Source organism: Corvus kubaryi, unplaced genomic scaffold (genome assembly GCF_017639235.1).
Source record: "Corvus kubaryi isolate FWS band 111438036 unplaced genomic scaffold, C.kubaryi_AGA036_p1.0 37103, whole genome shotgun sequence".
NCBI classification, from domain to species: Eukaryota; Metazoa; Chordata; class Aves; order Passeriformes; family Corvidae; genus Corvus; species Corvus kubaryi.
In genome coordinates, this window is record NW_024581029.1 from 250,713 (window position 1) to 262,938 (window position 12,226).

Consider the following 12,226-nt stretch of genomic DNA (forward strand, 5'->3'; position numbering starts at 1 on the left):
ACTCAAATGAGGGAAGAGAGGCTGATTCTCCTGAGGTAGTAACCATTGCCCATCTCATGGAAAAGCCAGGATGGAATATTACACTTATTTAATATAAAAAGCATATACTTTGTGGTGCCTTACAATTTTCTTTTTCTTATATTCTTGAAGAAAAAGAAAGAATACTTTGCTTCAAAGAAAGAATTCAGTGCAACAATTGAACATGTGTATGAACTTCCAAGCTATAAGAAGGGCAGATGAGCAGAACATGAGGGCAGTGATGATCTGCTGAGGGGATTTGGCTGCAAGTGGACTGAATTTGAGGATTCTCTGAGGCAAGAGTAGAAGGTAAGCGTGACACTTCCGTAAGTACTGCAAAGTGACCAGAGGTACATTTGACCATCACATCAGCTACATGAGCACCCCAAAGTATCAAGAAACTGCCTATATACAATCTGGGATCACCAGCTGCTGAGCAAAACGAAGGAATTTTTAGATGTGACTAATACAAACAAGGAGGTTGTCTTCTGAATACATCCAAAGAATGTATTTAAAATGCCAATCAATAGGTGTTTGTTTTGAGTCTGGGCTTTTTTGCTAGGACATCTACAAAACAGTTCTACCCTGTAAGAAATACAGTATGCTGAAAGAACAACTAAAACTGATGTGAATTCAGTGGCAGCCTAAAAGGGAGCACATACCTGTGTGCCTTGTTCCTCCTCCAGGTTACAGTGTAGGTAAAAACCTGCTACTGCTGTAGTGTCCAAAAACTGCTCAGGGAGATTGGCTTTACAGCCCACTGCAGAGTTGAAGAATTATATGATTATGTGATTTACACTTCCCTGGAGTGTTCAAGGCCAGGTTGATCTTGGAGCAACTCGTTCTAGTGAAAGGTGTCCCTGCCCATGGAATGGGGGGAATGAAATGGTCTTGAAGGTCCCTTCCAACCCAAACCATTTTATGATTCCATGATATTATTCTTTTAAGCAGCCATCATCTAGAAGAACCGTGTTGAATCAGTTTAGCTGGATAACTCATAAAAGACTGCTAGTTCTGAATTCTGATTTTAGTTTCAAAAACTTCTAATGGGTAGAATTGGATAAGAAACAAATAACATACAACTAACTACCTCTAAAGCCAAACTGATTGGTTTTTTTTCAATTTACCCAGGCATTTCTACTCAGGATATGGTCAAGTTATGTCCAGGCTCATGTATTAAAACTTGCACTGTTTAGCAACCTGATTCTACCAGATGGAATAAATCCAGTAAATCTTAGCTAACAACCTGTGCTGAAGTAGTAATTTGAGCAGATGTTACATGTCATTCAAGTAGTTAGTTTTTACTGAAATATGTTAGTTTTTCAAAAGTTATAATGAGAAGAGTAAAAACTGTATTTGCACTGAAAAAAATGCATTGAAAATAGTTTAGACTAAGGGATACCTGCCAAACACCATGCTCCAGCAGTCTGAAGAACTTTGGTTTTCTGTAGGGGAATAAAGTAGCCCTGTGCCACTTCTTTTTCGTGTGCTGTTTTCTCAGTATCTTTTCCTTTTGTTTCTGCTCCTTTTCACAGGATATATCAGAAAGAATGTAGCCTACAAGATTTATCTTCCTTTTTTTCCCTTGCCAACACTGTGGTTGCACTTAGGTAGTCTTCACTACTGGCATGACTCACCTAAAATATACCCCTATCTACACCAGTCAGAAACTAGTTCCAAAACCAGTAAAACAAGCAAATTCAGATTTCCTATGGCTCCAGGTCTTACATTGTTTGCATCTCTATCCTGGAATATCTTCAGTCGTTCTCACACCTCTCATCCTCCTTTTTGGTTTTGCCATCTGGGTAAATGACAGACAGGCCTGTAAAAACTACTTATATATACACCAGTGGAATGGGGAACCACCAGGTTCTCCTGGCTCCCTCTCCACAGGAGAGCTCATCAGCTCTCTGTAATTTAGCCAGCTGTTGGTTTCTATAAAATTATCAGGGGTTTAATATCCTTGAATCTTCTGCCACTACCACAGTTAACTGAAATTGTCCGAAGTGTGTTCGAAAGCTGGAATATTTTATCTGGGGAAGGGTGAGGGAGGTAAAGGGCTTCAGTGTATGACCAGCTGGCCGTGATGCTGAGAAAGCAGGGAAGTCATGTTGGACATTTCTTAGCTGTCCTATCTTTGTCTGACCCAGATAAAAGGAAGAGCTCCCTAAGTACTCTAAGATAGACATCCCAGTCCTGGTGGTGTTTTCCAAAGCTGCCCTACATTCTGTCCCTGGAAGTCAGAAATCCTCTGTGGCCCCAAGCACCACCATGACCCAGGTGAAGACTCCAGCTGCTGTAGCCTGCTAAAAGCAGTTGCAAGGGGCAAGTCATTAAGCAGTGAGAGAAGTGGAAAGTAGCAGCTCTTCCTTTCAAATGTGAGTTCAGATCAGTGCTGCTGCTCCCTCTGCACACTTTGCCTGTATAGTTAAGTTTCCTAATTCCAGCAGTGATGATATCAGCCTTGTCTACAATAATGGTGAAAATGTTGCCACCATCAATCTGTTTTCTCCTCGGGCACATTTGGCAGCTGAGGGAATAACCCTGAATGTTGGTTACTAGGCTGTTTCTCTCCTAAGTGAGTCAATATCAATGCTGAGAAAGAGCAAAAATTGATTTCTAATATAAATTATATGCACTTTTCCCTTTACAAAGCAAACCAGTTTAAATTCCAATTTATTATAACTGTAATAAATCCCTACGTTTTAAAAAAGCTCTTAAAATAATGTAGGTAAAATGCCATGATTTCAGTGCTCATTCTTACTGTTGGAAGTTCTAGTCACTGGGTGAATAGCACCACTAGCTCAGTACCTGGAGTCAGAGTGTGGAGGTGATTTAAAATGAAAAGTAGGAGGGGGGGAACATGAATTAGAAAAAGTAGTTGGTACAACCTGGAGCCGTTTGCAAGAGGTGTTAATAGAGAATGGATTTTTTGTGTCTAGGTCCGATGGAGCTGATGGTCCTTATGTTCCTTAAGAGTTACAAATATTATGGCCAAGCTGGTAAGTGAATAATTTAATTGTATTTCTTAAAAGTGTGAGGGGCTGACAAGTAGTAACATTAAACCTAATGTGGGGAAGTACCTGTATTCTGAGAATTAGAAAATTCTTGGAGTGTCAATAAGACATAAAATTAACTGTGTTGTCCCTTAAGTAAGACCTAAATGGTTTTTTTCCAAGAAAAGGAGTAATCAGACCAAAATCCCATTAACAGTGGATCCCTGTGCAGCTTTAGTGAGGTGAATTTTTCATGTCACAGTCTCGTTTGCTGGAGAGTGTTGTCATTTCGGTTCCCTTCAAATGTTACTTATTTTAATGATGAACAGATGTATTCTTGTTCACTGTTGTAATATCATTTAATGCCGTGCATCAGCTTTGGTCCCTTTGAACGAGAGCTTACAGAGACCAAAAAGAAATTAGCTGGATGTAGGAATTTAAAGCTACAGCTAATGGCAGCTTTTCACTGGTGGCACTTCGTGTCTTGTAGAGCTGTCCTGAAACTGCTCTCATTTATGCAGACTTAGGCTTAGCACTTGGCTGGCTGAAGGGAGTGCTAAAGGCTGTGTTGTGACCGGTCTGAATCGGAATACTGTATACTGACACGGTTACTAGGACATTTACTAGATGTAGAAATGGATGGGCTTGATTCCAATAAAACAATTCCAGAATAAGAAGTGCCTGCAACACTAAAGAATATAACAGGTTAAAAAAGTTATCACCAAAAAATGTTATTTATAGCAGAGGACAAGGCAGGCCCCACAGAAGATTCTGATACAGCCCAGCCTGGCTCAGTTACCATCAAGAGATGGAAATCCCTTTGTTCTATTGTTTTCACACCTTCCCCTCTCCATATGCTGCATTTGTATTAATAAACTAAACAGTGATTTTTGTCACAATATCCCACTGCTGATCTTGAAAAGAAGTACAGCAGGTGTTCAAGGGAAGACAAACCTGTGAGGCAAATCCGCTTGACGCCCAAGGCTCTGCAGCAGAGGCATAATCTGAAAACAAAGAATTGCAGAGTTTTATCCTTCCAGAGATAAAGACATTATGTCTGAAACCTGGGAGATTGTCCGTAAAGCTTGAAAGGAGGGACAGAAATCCAGCCACCTTCTCAATTTTAAATCTATCTTTTAAAATCAGTATCTGAGACCAAATTTGGGGTGGGGGGTGGGGGGGGGTGTTTCTGTTGGATCATGCTGTGAAGAGACAGTACTGCATTTATCCCATCACCAGTATTATCCTAGTCTGTGGTAAGCTGTGATATCATGCCTTCTGTGTAAGATCAAGCAGAAGATCGGAGTGGACTGAAAAAATCCCACCAGTACATAACCATTGGCAGTACCACTGTGGAAATTCAGAAACATCCCTCCTGGGGTTTCAGTCATGGAATGCTTTCCTTCCTAACTTTGCTATAGGAAAACAGCTCACGAAAACTAAGTTGGTAAATTAAATTGCTGAGTATCTGCAAAATAATCCTACTTGTTGACAGTCTTCCTAGCAAAATTGTAAAGTACTTTTCTAAAGAGCTCAAATCCGGGGTGTTTTGCAATATACTTTCAGTACTGCAGAGCTCTGTTTTCCTCTCACTTGTTAATTTGACTTGCTCAGGGAATCTGGAACTCCCTTCCTGTTTCCCTCCAAGACTTTTAGTCACTTCCTGTCTCTAAATAAAAACCCCTTTCATTTGTCCTTAATTGATGATAGATACTCTTCCAAGTATTCTGATAAAATCTGCCAAATTATATATAGATTTTTCCTTCTTGTAGATGACCAAAAATCCCTGTAGTTAAATATGTTACATTTGGTTTCAGCACCGTGTCTGTACTATACTCAGAATTTTACAAATTTTTAAAGGTACCTTGTTGCCTTAGGTTATATTATAATGGAATTTTTAAAATCCATTTTCTTGTTTAACCAAGAGATGCAAAAAGTAGATTTGCTGATGAAATTGTAAAGACCTTATTGAATCAAACTATTTTATTTGCTGTGCATCTATTCTGCTGCTGCTGTAACATCCCTTATATCACTGTAAAAGGGGCTGACTTGAAAATAGAAATGGATAATTTGTCAAAGAACGTACAAAATCTTAGGGGCAAAGAATGACTTACAAAGACCTCACAAGTTGTCAAGGGCTTATTCACCTCCTGGAAACATTTCTCTCCATCAGGATAACAATGTTGCCATCACTTTGTTTATAAAAATACTTTGCACATATGTTCTGGTAATTTCTGGTAGCGATAGGGAATATTGATGTCTTTGTGCATTCTTGAAAAAAAAAAAATCTCATCTGGAATTTCCTGTGCCTGCTCTGAGACTGGATTGGGTGCAGGGAAGGGCTGCTTGGAGGAGCAGGGGAAAGGGTGATAGCACAACTTCTCCACTGTTGGCTTAGGAAGGCAAGGGCTAGACAAAGTGTATTGTTGGGAATTAAAACTCAGAGAAAAAGCCAGATATAAATTAAAGGAAAAAGTGGTAAGAGGATGTTCATTGGCCTTGAGCAAATTAGGACTGGAAGCTGGAAGGTCTCTCGTTGATTGGAAAAGGGGGTATCTTAGAATGGCCTTGCCAATACAAATAGCAGCAACAAGTATTTGGGTTCAGACAGTTCATGCAAAGAACACGATATGTTTTCCTGAGGCAAGAGAGGACTCAGTGCTGGGACCCCTTGGAGCCCCTCCATTCACTTGTTGCCATCCCGTTTTTCAGACAGTAACTGAAGCTGGTGATTGAACTCCAGTTTCCAGCCAGAAACTCTTCCCTCTGCAGTGTGAGAGGCAGCTGCCCCTCAGTCCCTCCGTGTGCTCAGGTACACTGAACTCATCCCACTCAGGAGCTTCTGCTCCAGGGTGTCAGTCCCTGCCTAATGAGACAGCTCACGGAATGTCCATCTCGGCAGCCATTGCATCCTACACGGCAGAAGGGAAGTGACAGGAGAGCTGCTGCTTTTCCTTCACTTCTCGTGTCTCACTGAACTGGCAGCTGCTTGCTCTGAATGTTTCCATGAACTAATCTCTTTATATGGGCATATGTGGGAGAATAAATAATCTGTGGGTTAAAAACCCATAATAATGTTGGAGTAGTGTTAAATATAGAATTATAAGGCCTTTTGGTCTTACTGAGGCAGCTGTGTGGGTGGAAATTGCATCCAAATAGACGCTATTTTAGTTAAATTAAGTGTTACCCTAAGGGCTTTGGCCAATGTTCCATCTCTGAGCAGAAAGCTGGAGACCACACCAGAGTCTAACACCAAGTTTTCTTCTGCTCTCCCTCTCCTCTTTCCTTACCTCTTTCCATTCCTCTTTTTTCCCCCCATTCCTCTTTCCTTAAATTTCTCCTTCCCTTTTCCTTCCCTATTTTCTTTCTCATCTTTCCTTTCTCTCATTCCTTTTTCCTTTCTTTCCTTCTTCCTTTCCTTCCTTTTTTTCTGTTTCCTCTTCCCTTTCCTCCCTTTCCCCCCTTTCTTTTCCTTCCTTTTCCCCCCTTTCCTCTTTCTTTTGTTTTTTCCTTTTTCCTTTCATTTTTCCCCTTTCTTTTTTCTTTTCCTTTCCATACTTTCCTCCAGAAGATGCACAATTTAAATTCATACTCTAAAGACATGATGAGATCTGCTCGTAGTGCCTTACACTAACACGGGTGGTTAAACAAGTTTGTCTCTTCTGACAATGTTTCCTCTCTGGTGGGTTTTTTTTTCTTTTGTTTTTTTTTTTTGGGTTTTTTTTTTTTTTTTTTGGTTTGGTTTGGTTTGGCTTTTTTTCCAGACACGGGAAGGTTTTTGCATCATGTTTTGGTTAAAACTTCCATTCCCATCGGAGGAAGGCGCTGCCTGACTCCGCTTTCCGCCCCAGGGGGATGTGCCTGCGGTGATCGGCGCGATGCCCAAGGAACAGGAGCGGGACGACGCCTCACCCTTCCCCGGCCCCGCAGTGCGGCGGCGCCCGGGATGCCTCGGGATCCTTCGGTCACATCCAGGGTGAGAGAAGCCGGGCCAGGGGGGATCGGTGCCCTGCACCATCCGTACCCAGGAGCCCAGCCATCCCCTTCCCTTTCTGGAAAGCGCTGGGGGTTTCTGGCCGCTGTTTAAAGCAAACAAACAAAAAAAAAAAAAAAAAGAGAAAACCGTACTACTCCTGGCAGAGGAAAGCGGTGAATCATGACACGCACTCTCAGGCTGTCTGTCACGGGGGGATGGAGGGTCCCCGGGCCGTGCTCCCTTTCCTTTCCCGCCCCACCCGCGTTCTCCGCGCTGAACTTTACCCGACTTCTCAGCCCCTCTCTGCCAGCCCTCGGGCCCGCCCCCTTGATGCATATTCATGAGGGACCGCGCCCGGGACCGCCCCTCATTGGCTGCTCCTTGCCCGCTCCCGCTGCCATTGGCCGGCGCCGCCGCCGCTCCGGGCGTTGGGCGGGGCGGCCGCACCCGCGCCTCCCGGGCGGTGACTCACTGGGCGTGGAGTGCGGGTCCCGCAGCGGCGGCGGCAGCGCAGCCCGCGCCTCCCCCCGCACCCGCACCGCTCATTGTTCCGCCCGCTCCAGGCACCATGGACGAGCTGGACCAGTCGCCCCTGGTCTCCTCCTCCTCCGGGCCAGCCCGGCCGCAGCAGCCACAGTTTAACTACCAGTTCGTGCTCGACGACGAGAAGGAGGAGGAGGAGGAGGAGGAAGAAGAGGAAGACGAGGACGAAGACTTCGACGAGCAGCTGGAGGTGATGGAGAGGAAGCCCGCCGCGGCTCCCGCCGCAGCCCCTCAGGAGCGGCCACCGCAGCTGCTGGACCTCGGCGCCCCCGCCGAGCCGCCCCGCCCCGCCGCTCCGGAGCCGCCGCAGCCCGACTGGAGCCCCCGGGGAGCCGTGTCCTCTTCCTCCTCCTCCGCCACCACGCCGTCCCCCGCGCAGGAGCAGCCCCCGGCCCCCGCCCGGCCCGCGCAGCCCCAGCCGCCCAAGGCTGAGCCTGCCGTCGCCCCCCGGAGAAGAGGGTCCTCCTCCGGCTCAGCTGGTGAGTGCTCCCGCCCCAGGCCCGGGGAGGGCGGCGGCCGGCCGCCGGAACCTTCGCCCGAGCCGCTCCGGTTCTCGAGCCCTGCTGCCCCGCCGGGAGGTTCCCTTTGTCTGCCGGCCCTCGACCGCCTCCTGCGGCATCCCTCCCTCCCCTCAGCCGCTCTCGGGCGCGGCCCCGCTGCCCGCGGCCCCGCTGCAGCTCATGCGGGAGAAAGGGCTCCCCCTCTCCTTTATTTTTTTTTCCTGAATTTTTTTAATTGTAATTTCTTCTTTTTCCCTCCTCTTCCCGTCTGGGTTATGCTAATGGCGGGAGGGGGAAGCGCCGCCCCGGCCGCCGCCTCGCACATGGGCCGCCCGGGGGCGAGGCCGCCGCCGCCGCCTGGCAACGGCCGCGTCGCGGGGGGAGCGGGGGGCAAGCCCGGGCTACCGGCCGAGCCCCGAAGGACCGGCCGTGTGCGGGGTACCGGCTGAACCTCGCGGGGACGGCCCTGCCCGGGGCACCGGCCGAGCCCCGAGGGAGCGGCCGCGGGGTCCGCGCGGCTCCGGCCGGTTCTCCCCCGACGCAGAGCCCGCCCTTCGCCGCATTGTCCCGGGCACGGTTCCCCCCGGGGCGGCCCGGCACTGCGGGTTTGGGCGTGGGAGCGCGGGGGAGGAGGGCAACATAAGATACTTGTAATCTTATTCATGTTTAACACGGCGCCGGGAGGGAGGGGCGAGGCGAGGGGCTGCGGAGCCGCCAGCCGTCCACCTGGCCGGCACAGCCCTGCGGCCCGCGGCCTGCGTGGGGACGCCGCGCCCCGACCGCGGACTGCGGGGCTGAGCCCTGGAGAGGGCACCGCTGACCTAGGGAGGAATGTGTGGTAGCACAAAGGGCGACCAGGCTGCTCGCTGTTGTAGGTGTGGCAGTCCTGGAGAAGAATGTCAACCTCGCGTCCTGGATGGCCGCCGCTTAGCCACGGCTGTCACCTGGGGCTTCTCCAAGGCGTCGCCCCGTGATGTGGGGGTTCGCTGGAGTCCAGGCTGTGGAGCGGAGGGCGTGTCACCCCCCAACAATTGCTTGTGCTGCCTGAGTGCCAGAGCCCTTCTCAGGTCTAATCCGGGAGCTGACCCGCATGACTAATGCGTCGCATGCAGATTGCGAGTGTGCTTTGGCTCCACTTCTCCTTAATTCAAAGTGCAAGAGCTGACTTGAGGCCACTAAAACAGTGAAAAGGAACAAATTCAAGTGCCTTGAGATCATCATGGTGTGTGCTTATCTTCATTGCTCTTGTCGTGTTTGTCGTGTTGGTATGTTGTAAAGATGCAGGATTTCAATAATAACTGAACAGGATGAGGGGGCATGATACTCAAGATCTAATAAAAAAAAGCATCTAGAACAATGATTTTTTAAAAAAGCCTGTTAAAACATGAATTTAGTTTTGTCAGGGGAAGTTTCACAATGCATTTTATTTACATGTGTGACAGGACTTGTGCTGTTGTCTTTCATGAAGCCTACTTTGTTTTGTTCCTCTGGAAGCTCTCTCTATGTTGCAATATGCCAAGGAGATGAATTTTTTTTTGTTTCCACCATTTGGAGGGCAGATGATGACAAAAGCTTGCAACAGACTGAAGAGGAGGGATTCTATATGATGGATGAACAGAATTTTTCCTAGGCATGTTCTCTGACTGGAGCTCTGGATGGTTTAAACAGAACTGAATGGAAGAAATAGGATCTACCAAATCATGTTGCTTTGAAAAGGAGGGATGAAAGCGTGTTTTCTGGAAATGATTTGGGTTTTTTTCTCTCTGACCCCTGAAGGATAAGGCAAAAAGAGCACAGTAATTCCTGAAATAGTTCTCTGTTAAGAGACCTATCTGTGAGAATTGCGTAGTATAGCTGAGAAGTGGCATCAAAGAGTTATTTTAGTTTGTCAGTGATGATTAATTTAGGGCTCTGAAGTAAGGACTGGTATCTGGGGGAGGCCTGGTTTCCAAAGACAAGGTGGTGTAACACAATGCTCATCTAATGATGAGTTGAAATATTAGAAGCTCTGTACTTGAAACTCCTAGATGAGAGCAAATTAATGTTGATAAAAGCATTGCCAGGTTATCTAATGAGTACTTTGGCCTTCTCAGATGCAGGAGCATCATGTTAAATATCCATTTAAACATCAAATATTTGTTAGTTTTGCATTTAGCAGTGGGTGTTAAAACTGTCTGGGTCAAGACATTTGGCTTGGCTTCAAATGAGTTCACTCTGTCATGCTGGGAGACTGGCAAAATGAATTTGCTGGCTGCAGCTGGTGGCGGGGTGACCATGGCAGGGACAGCCACGTGGCCCTGTGGTTTGCTCTCTGCAGAGTTGTGGTTTCACTTACTTTGAGCTCTGGTGTTTGAATTTAAGGTATAACTGAAGACTTACAGTTCACAGTCCAGAAATTTTGAAAAAAAATCTCTTTGTATTTGAAATCTAATGCTTTGATTTATGGGGATTTGAGGCAAATAACTTTGAAATTCTGTTTCCAAGTGGAGGAGAGTAAGGCCTGTAGTAAGTACGCAGAGAATAGTAGGGTTTCTTTTATCTGCAACAATTGGCTGCGGTGCTGCCTTTTGTCAGGGGAACAATAGCAAAAATGTATCGCCTGCTTGATGGCCCATTGCAATGTATTTTATGTATATATGGAGGTGGTTTTTTTTAAAAAAAACCCTTTGTAATTGCTATTAGTTACACACTTAAGAGTATCCAGTATCATTGTGACATAATTATATGTAATGCAAGTCTCTGGCAGGGTAACAGCAGCCTACCTTCTGAAGAGCTAATATAAATATTTGCAGGAGGAGAAAACAAGCAGGAGCTCTGTAGTCGAACTTGGGTTCTCCTGAACAATTTCTGGGGTTGTGGTACTTGCTGTTTTGTGAGTAGCAGAAACTGCAGTTCTGGAGGGATTACTGCTTAAATCTTTTGATTACTTGAATTTACATAGGGTGCAAAAAAAAGTTAGTTTGAGGTAGTTATATATGGTCAAAGTAATACTCCCCTCTTTTCTGGCTAGCTGCCCAAAGTAAGAATAACCAGTGTACTATGATGAATAGATACCACTTTCTTTCTTTGAGTCCTACATCCTGCAGCAAAAGGAGGATCATATATATCACTTTCCTGGAAGGGACTGTTGTGTTTTACAGTTAAACTGCACTTACCAGAAGCCTGTATACAAAATCCACCAGACTGGCCCTAGGCCAGCATGCAGAAAGAATGAAGATGTTTCCTTGTGTGTCCATTGCCTTCAGCTGACCTAGGTTAAATACCTACGCAAACGTTGTGAAGGGCCAGTTTATTAATTAGTCTTGCTTTTCCATTTGATTATGTAGGATTTTTTTCTTTAAGTCATCCATGTTGAGGAGAGGTTTCAGGAAGGTTTGCCAGACAGTGTCAAGCAGAGGTCAGCAGAGCTGCCCGGAGCTGTCCCTGGCCAGGCTGAGCCCAGCCGCAGGAGGTGCTGAATAAATGCAGATCTATACACGCTTCTGCTCACCCCAGCGAGTGAACCTTTTACCCTGCACATCCTGCATTTGCATTTTATACAAATTCTAAACCAGCTTATTTGCTCCTCAGATTCTTTCTGCTTCTGTGTCTGCATGGGCTCCTCTAGAGGAGTTGTGTGCATTTTAAGGACAGGATGCAGCAGGACTTGGAAAAAACAGAGCTGTCCTTGAATACTACCACTGGTGACTTTCATTTGCACCCTTCATTTATTAAAATATGTACCCACTGATTTTCAGTGTTTCTCTGAGAGGCAAGACCCTTTCTCTTCCCTTGTACAGTCAGCACAGCCCTAAGGGAGGTGTTCATAACCTAGGTTATCTAATTTAGAACGTAATTTTCTTTCTGTTGTAAAGAGGAGACTAGTGGGCAATTTGACTGGTATAGTAAACCTTCATTTTCGTATTTCATGTTCCCATCTTGGTGAGTTCAACCAAGGATCATTTTATTCAGTTTTATTCATTGTCATGTGCAGTGTCTAGCACTGCGGCCTGCGTCTGTAACTGAGCTGGTGTAAGAGTTTCAGAAGCCAAACAGCTCTGTCTTCTGTTAACCAGGAGTGTGTGCAAGGATAGTCCTGCCACGTTTGATGGTATGTTTGCTTTGTGTGTGTATCCCTTGACTTGCTTTCCAGGATAAAACCACACAGCTTCCACCTACCCTATAATGATGTAGCCCTCAGGGAAGTTTTGAAT

General features: G+C 46.1%; 1 protein-coding gene across 4 annotated transcripts in view; it reads left to right on the top strand.

Annotated features, from left to right (window-relative positions):
* The first annotated feature begins 7,456 nt into the window (after positions 1–7,456).
* RTN4 (reticulon 4) overlaps positions 7,457–12,226 on the top strand; it is a 40,833-nt gene continuing 36,063 nt past the window's right edge. For 2 of the 4 annotated variants that reach the window (XM_042021058.1, XM_042021059.1), the window contains exon 1: positions 7,457–8,012. In XM_042021058.1, the coding sequence (XP_041876992.1) occupies positions 7,559–8,012 (454 nt within the window). In that variant the 5' untranslated portion in view covers positions 7,457–7,558. The remainder of the gene's footprint in view (positions 8,013–12,226) is intronic. The other 2 variants (XM_042021060.1, XM_042021061.1) reach the window with 1 other exon arrangement.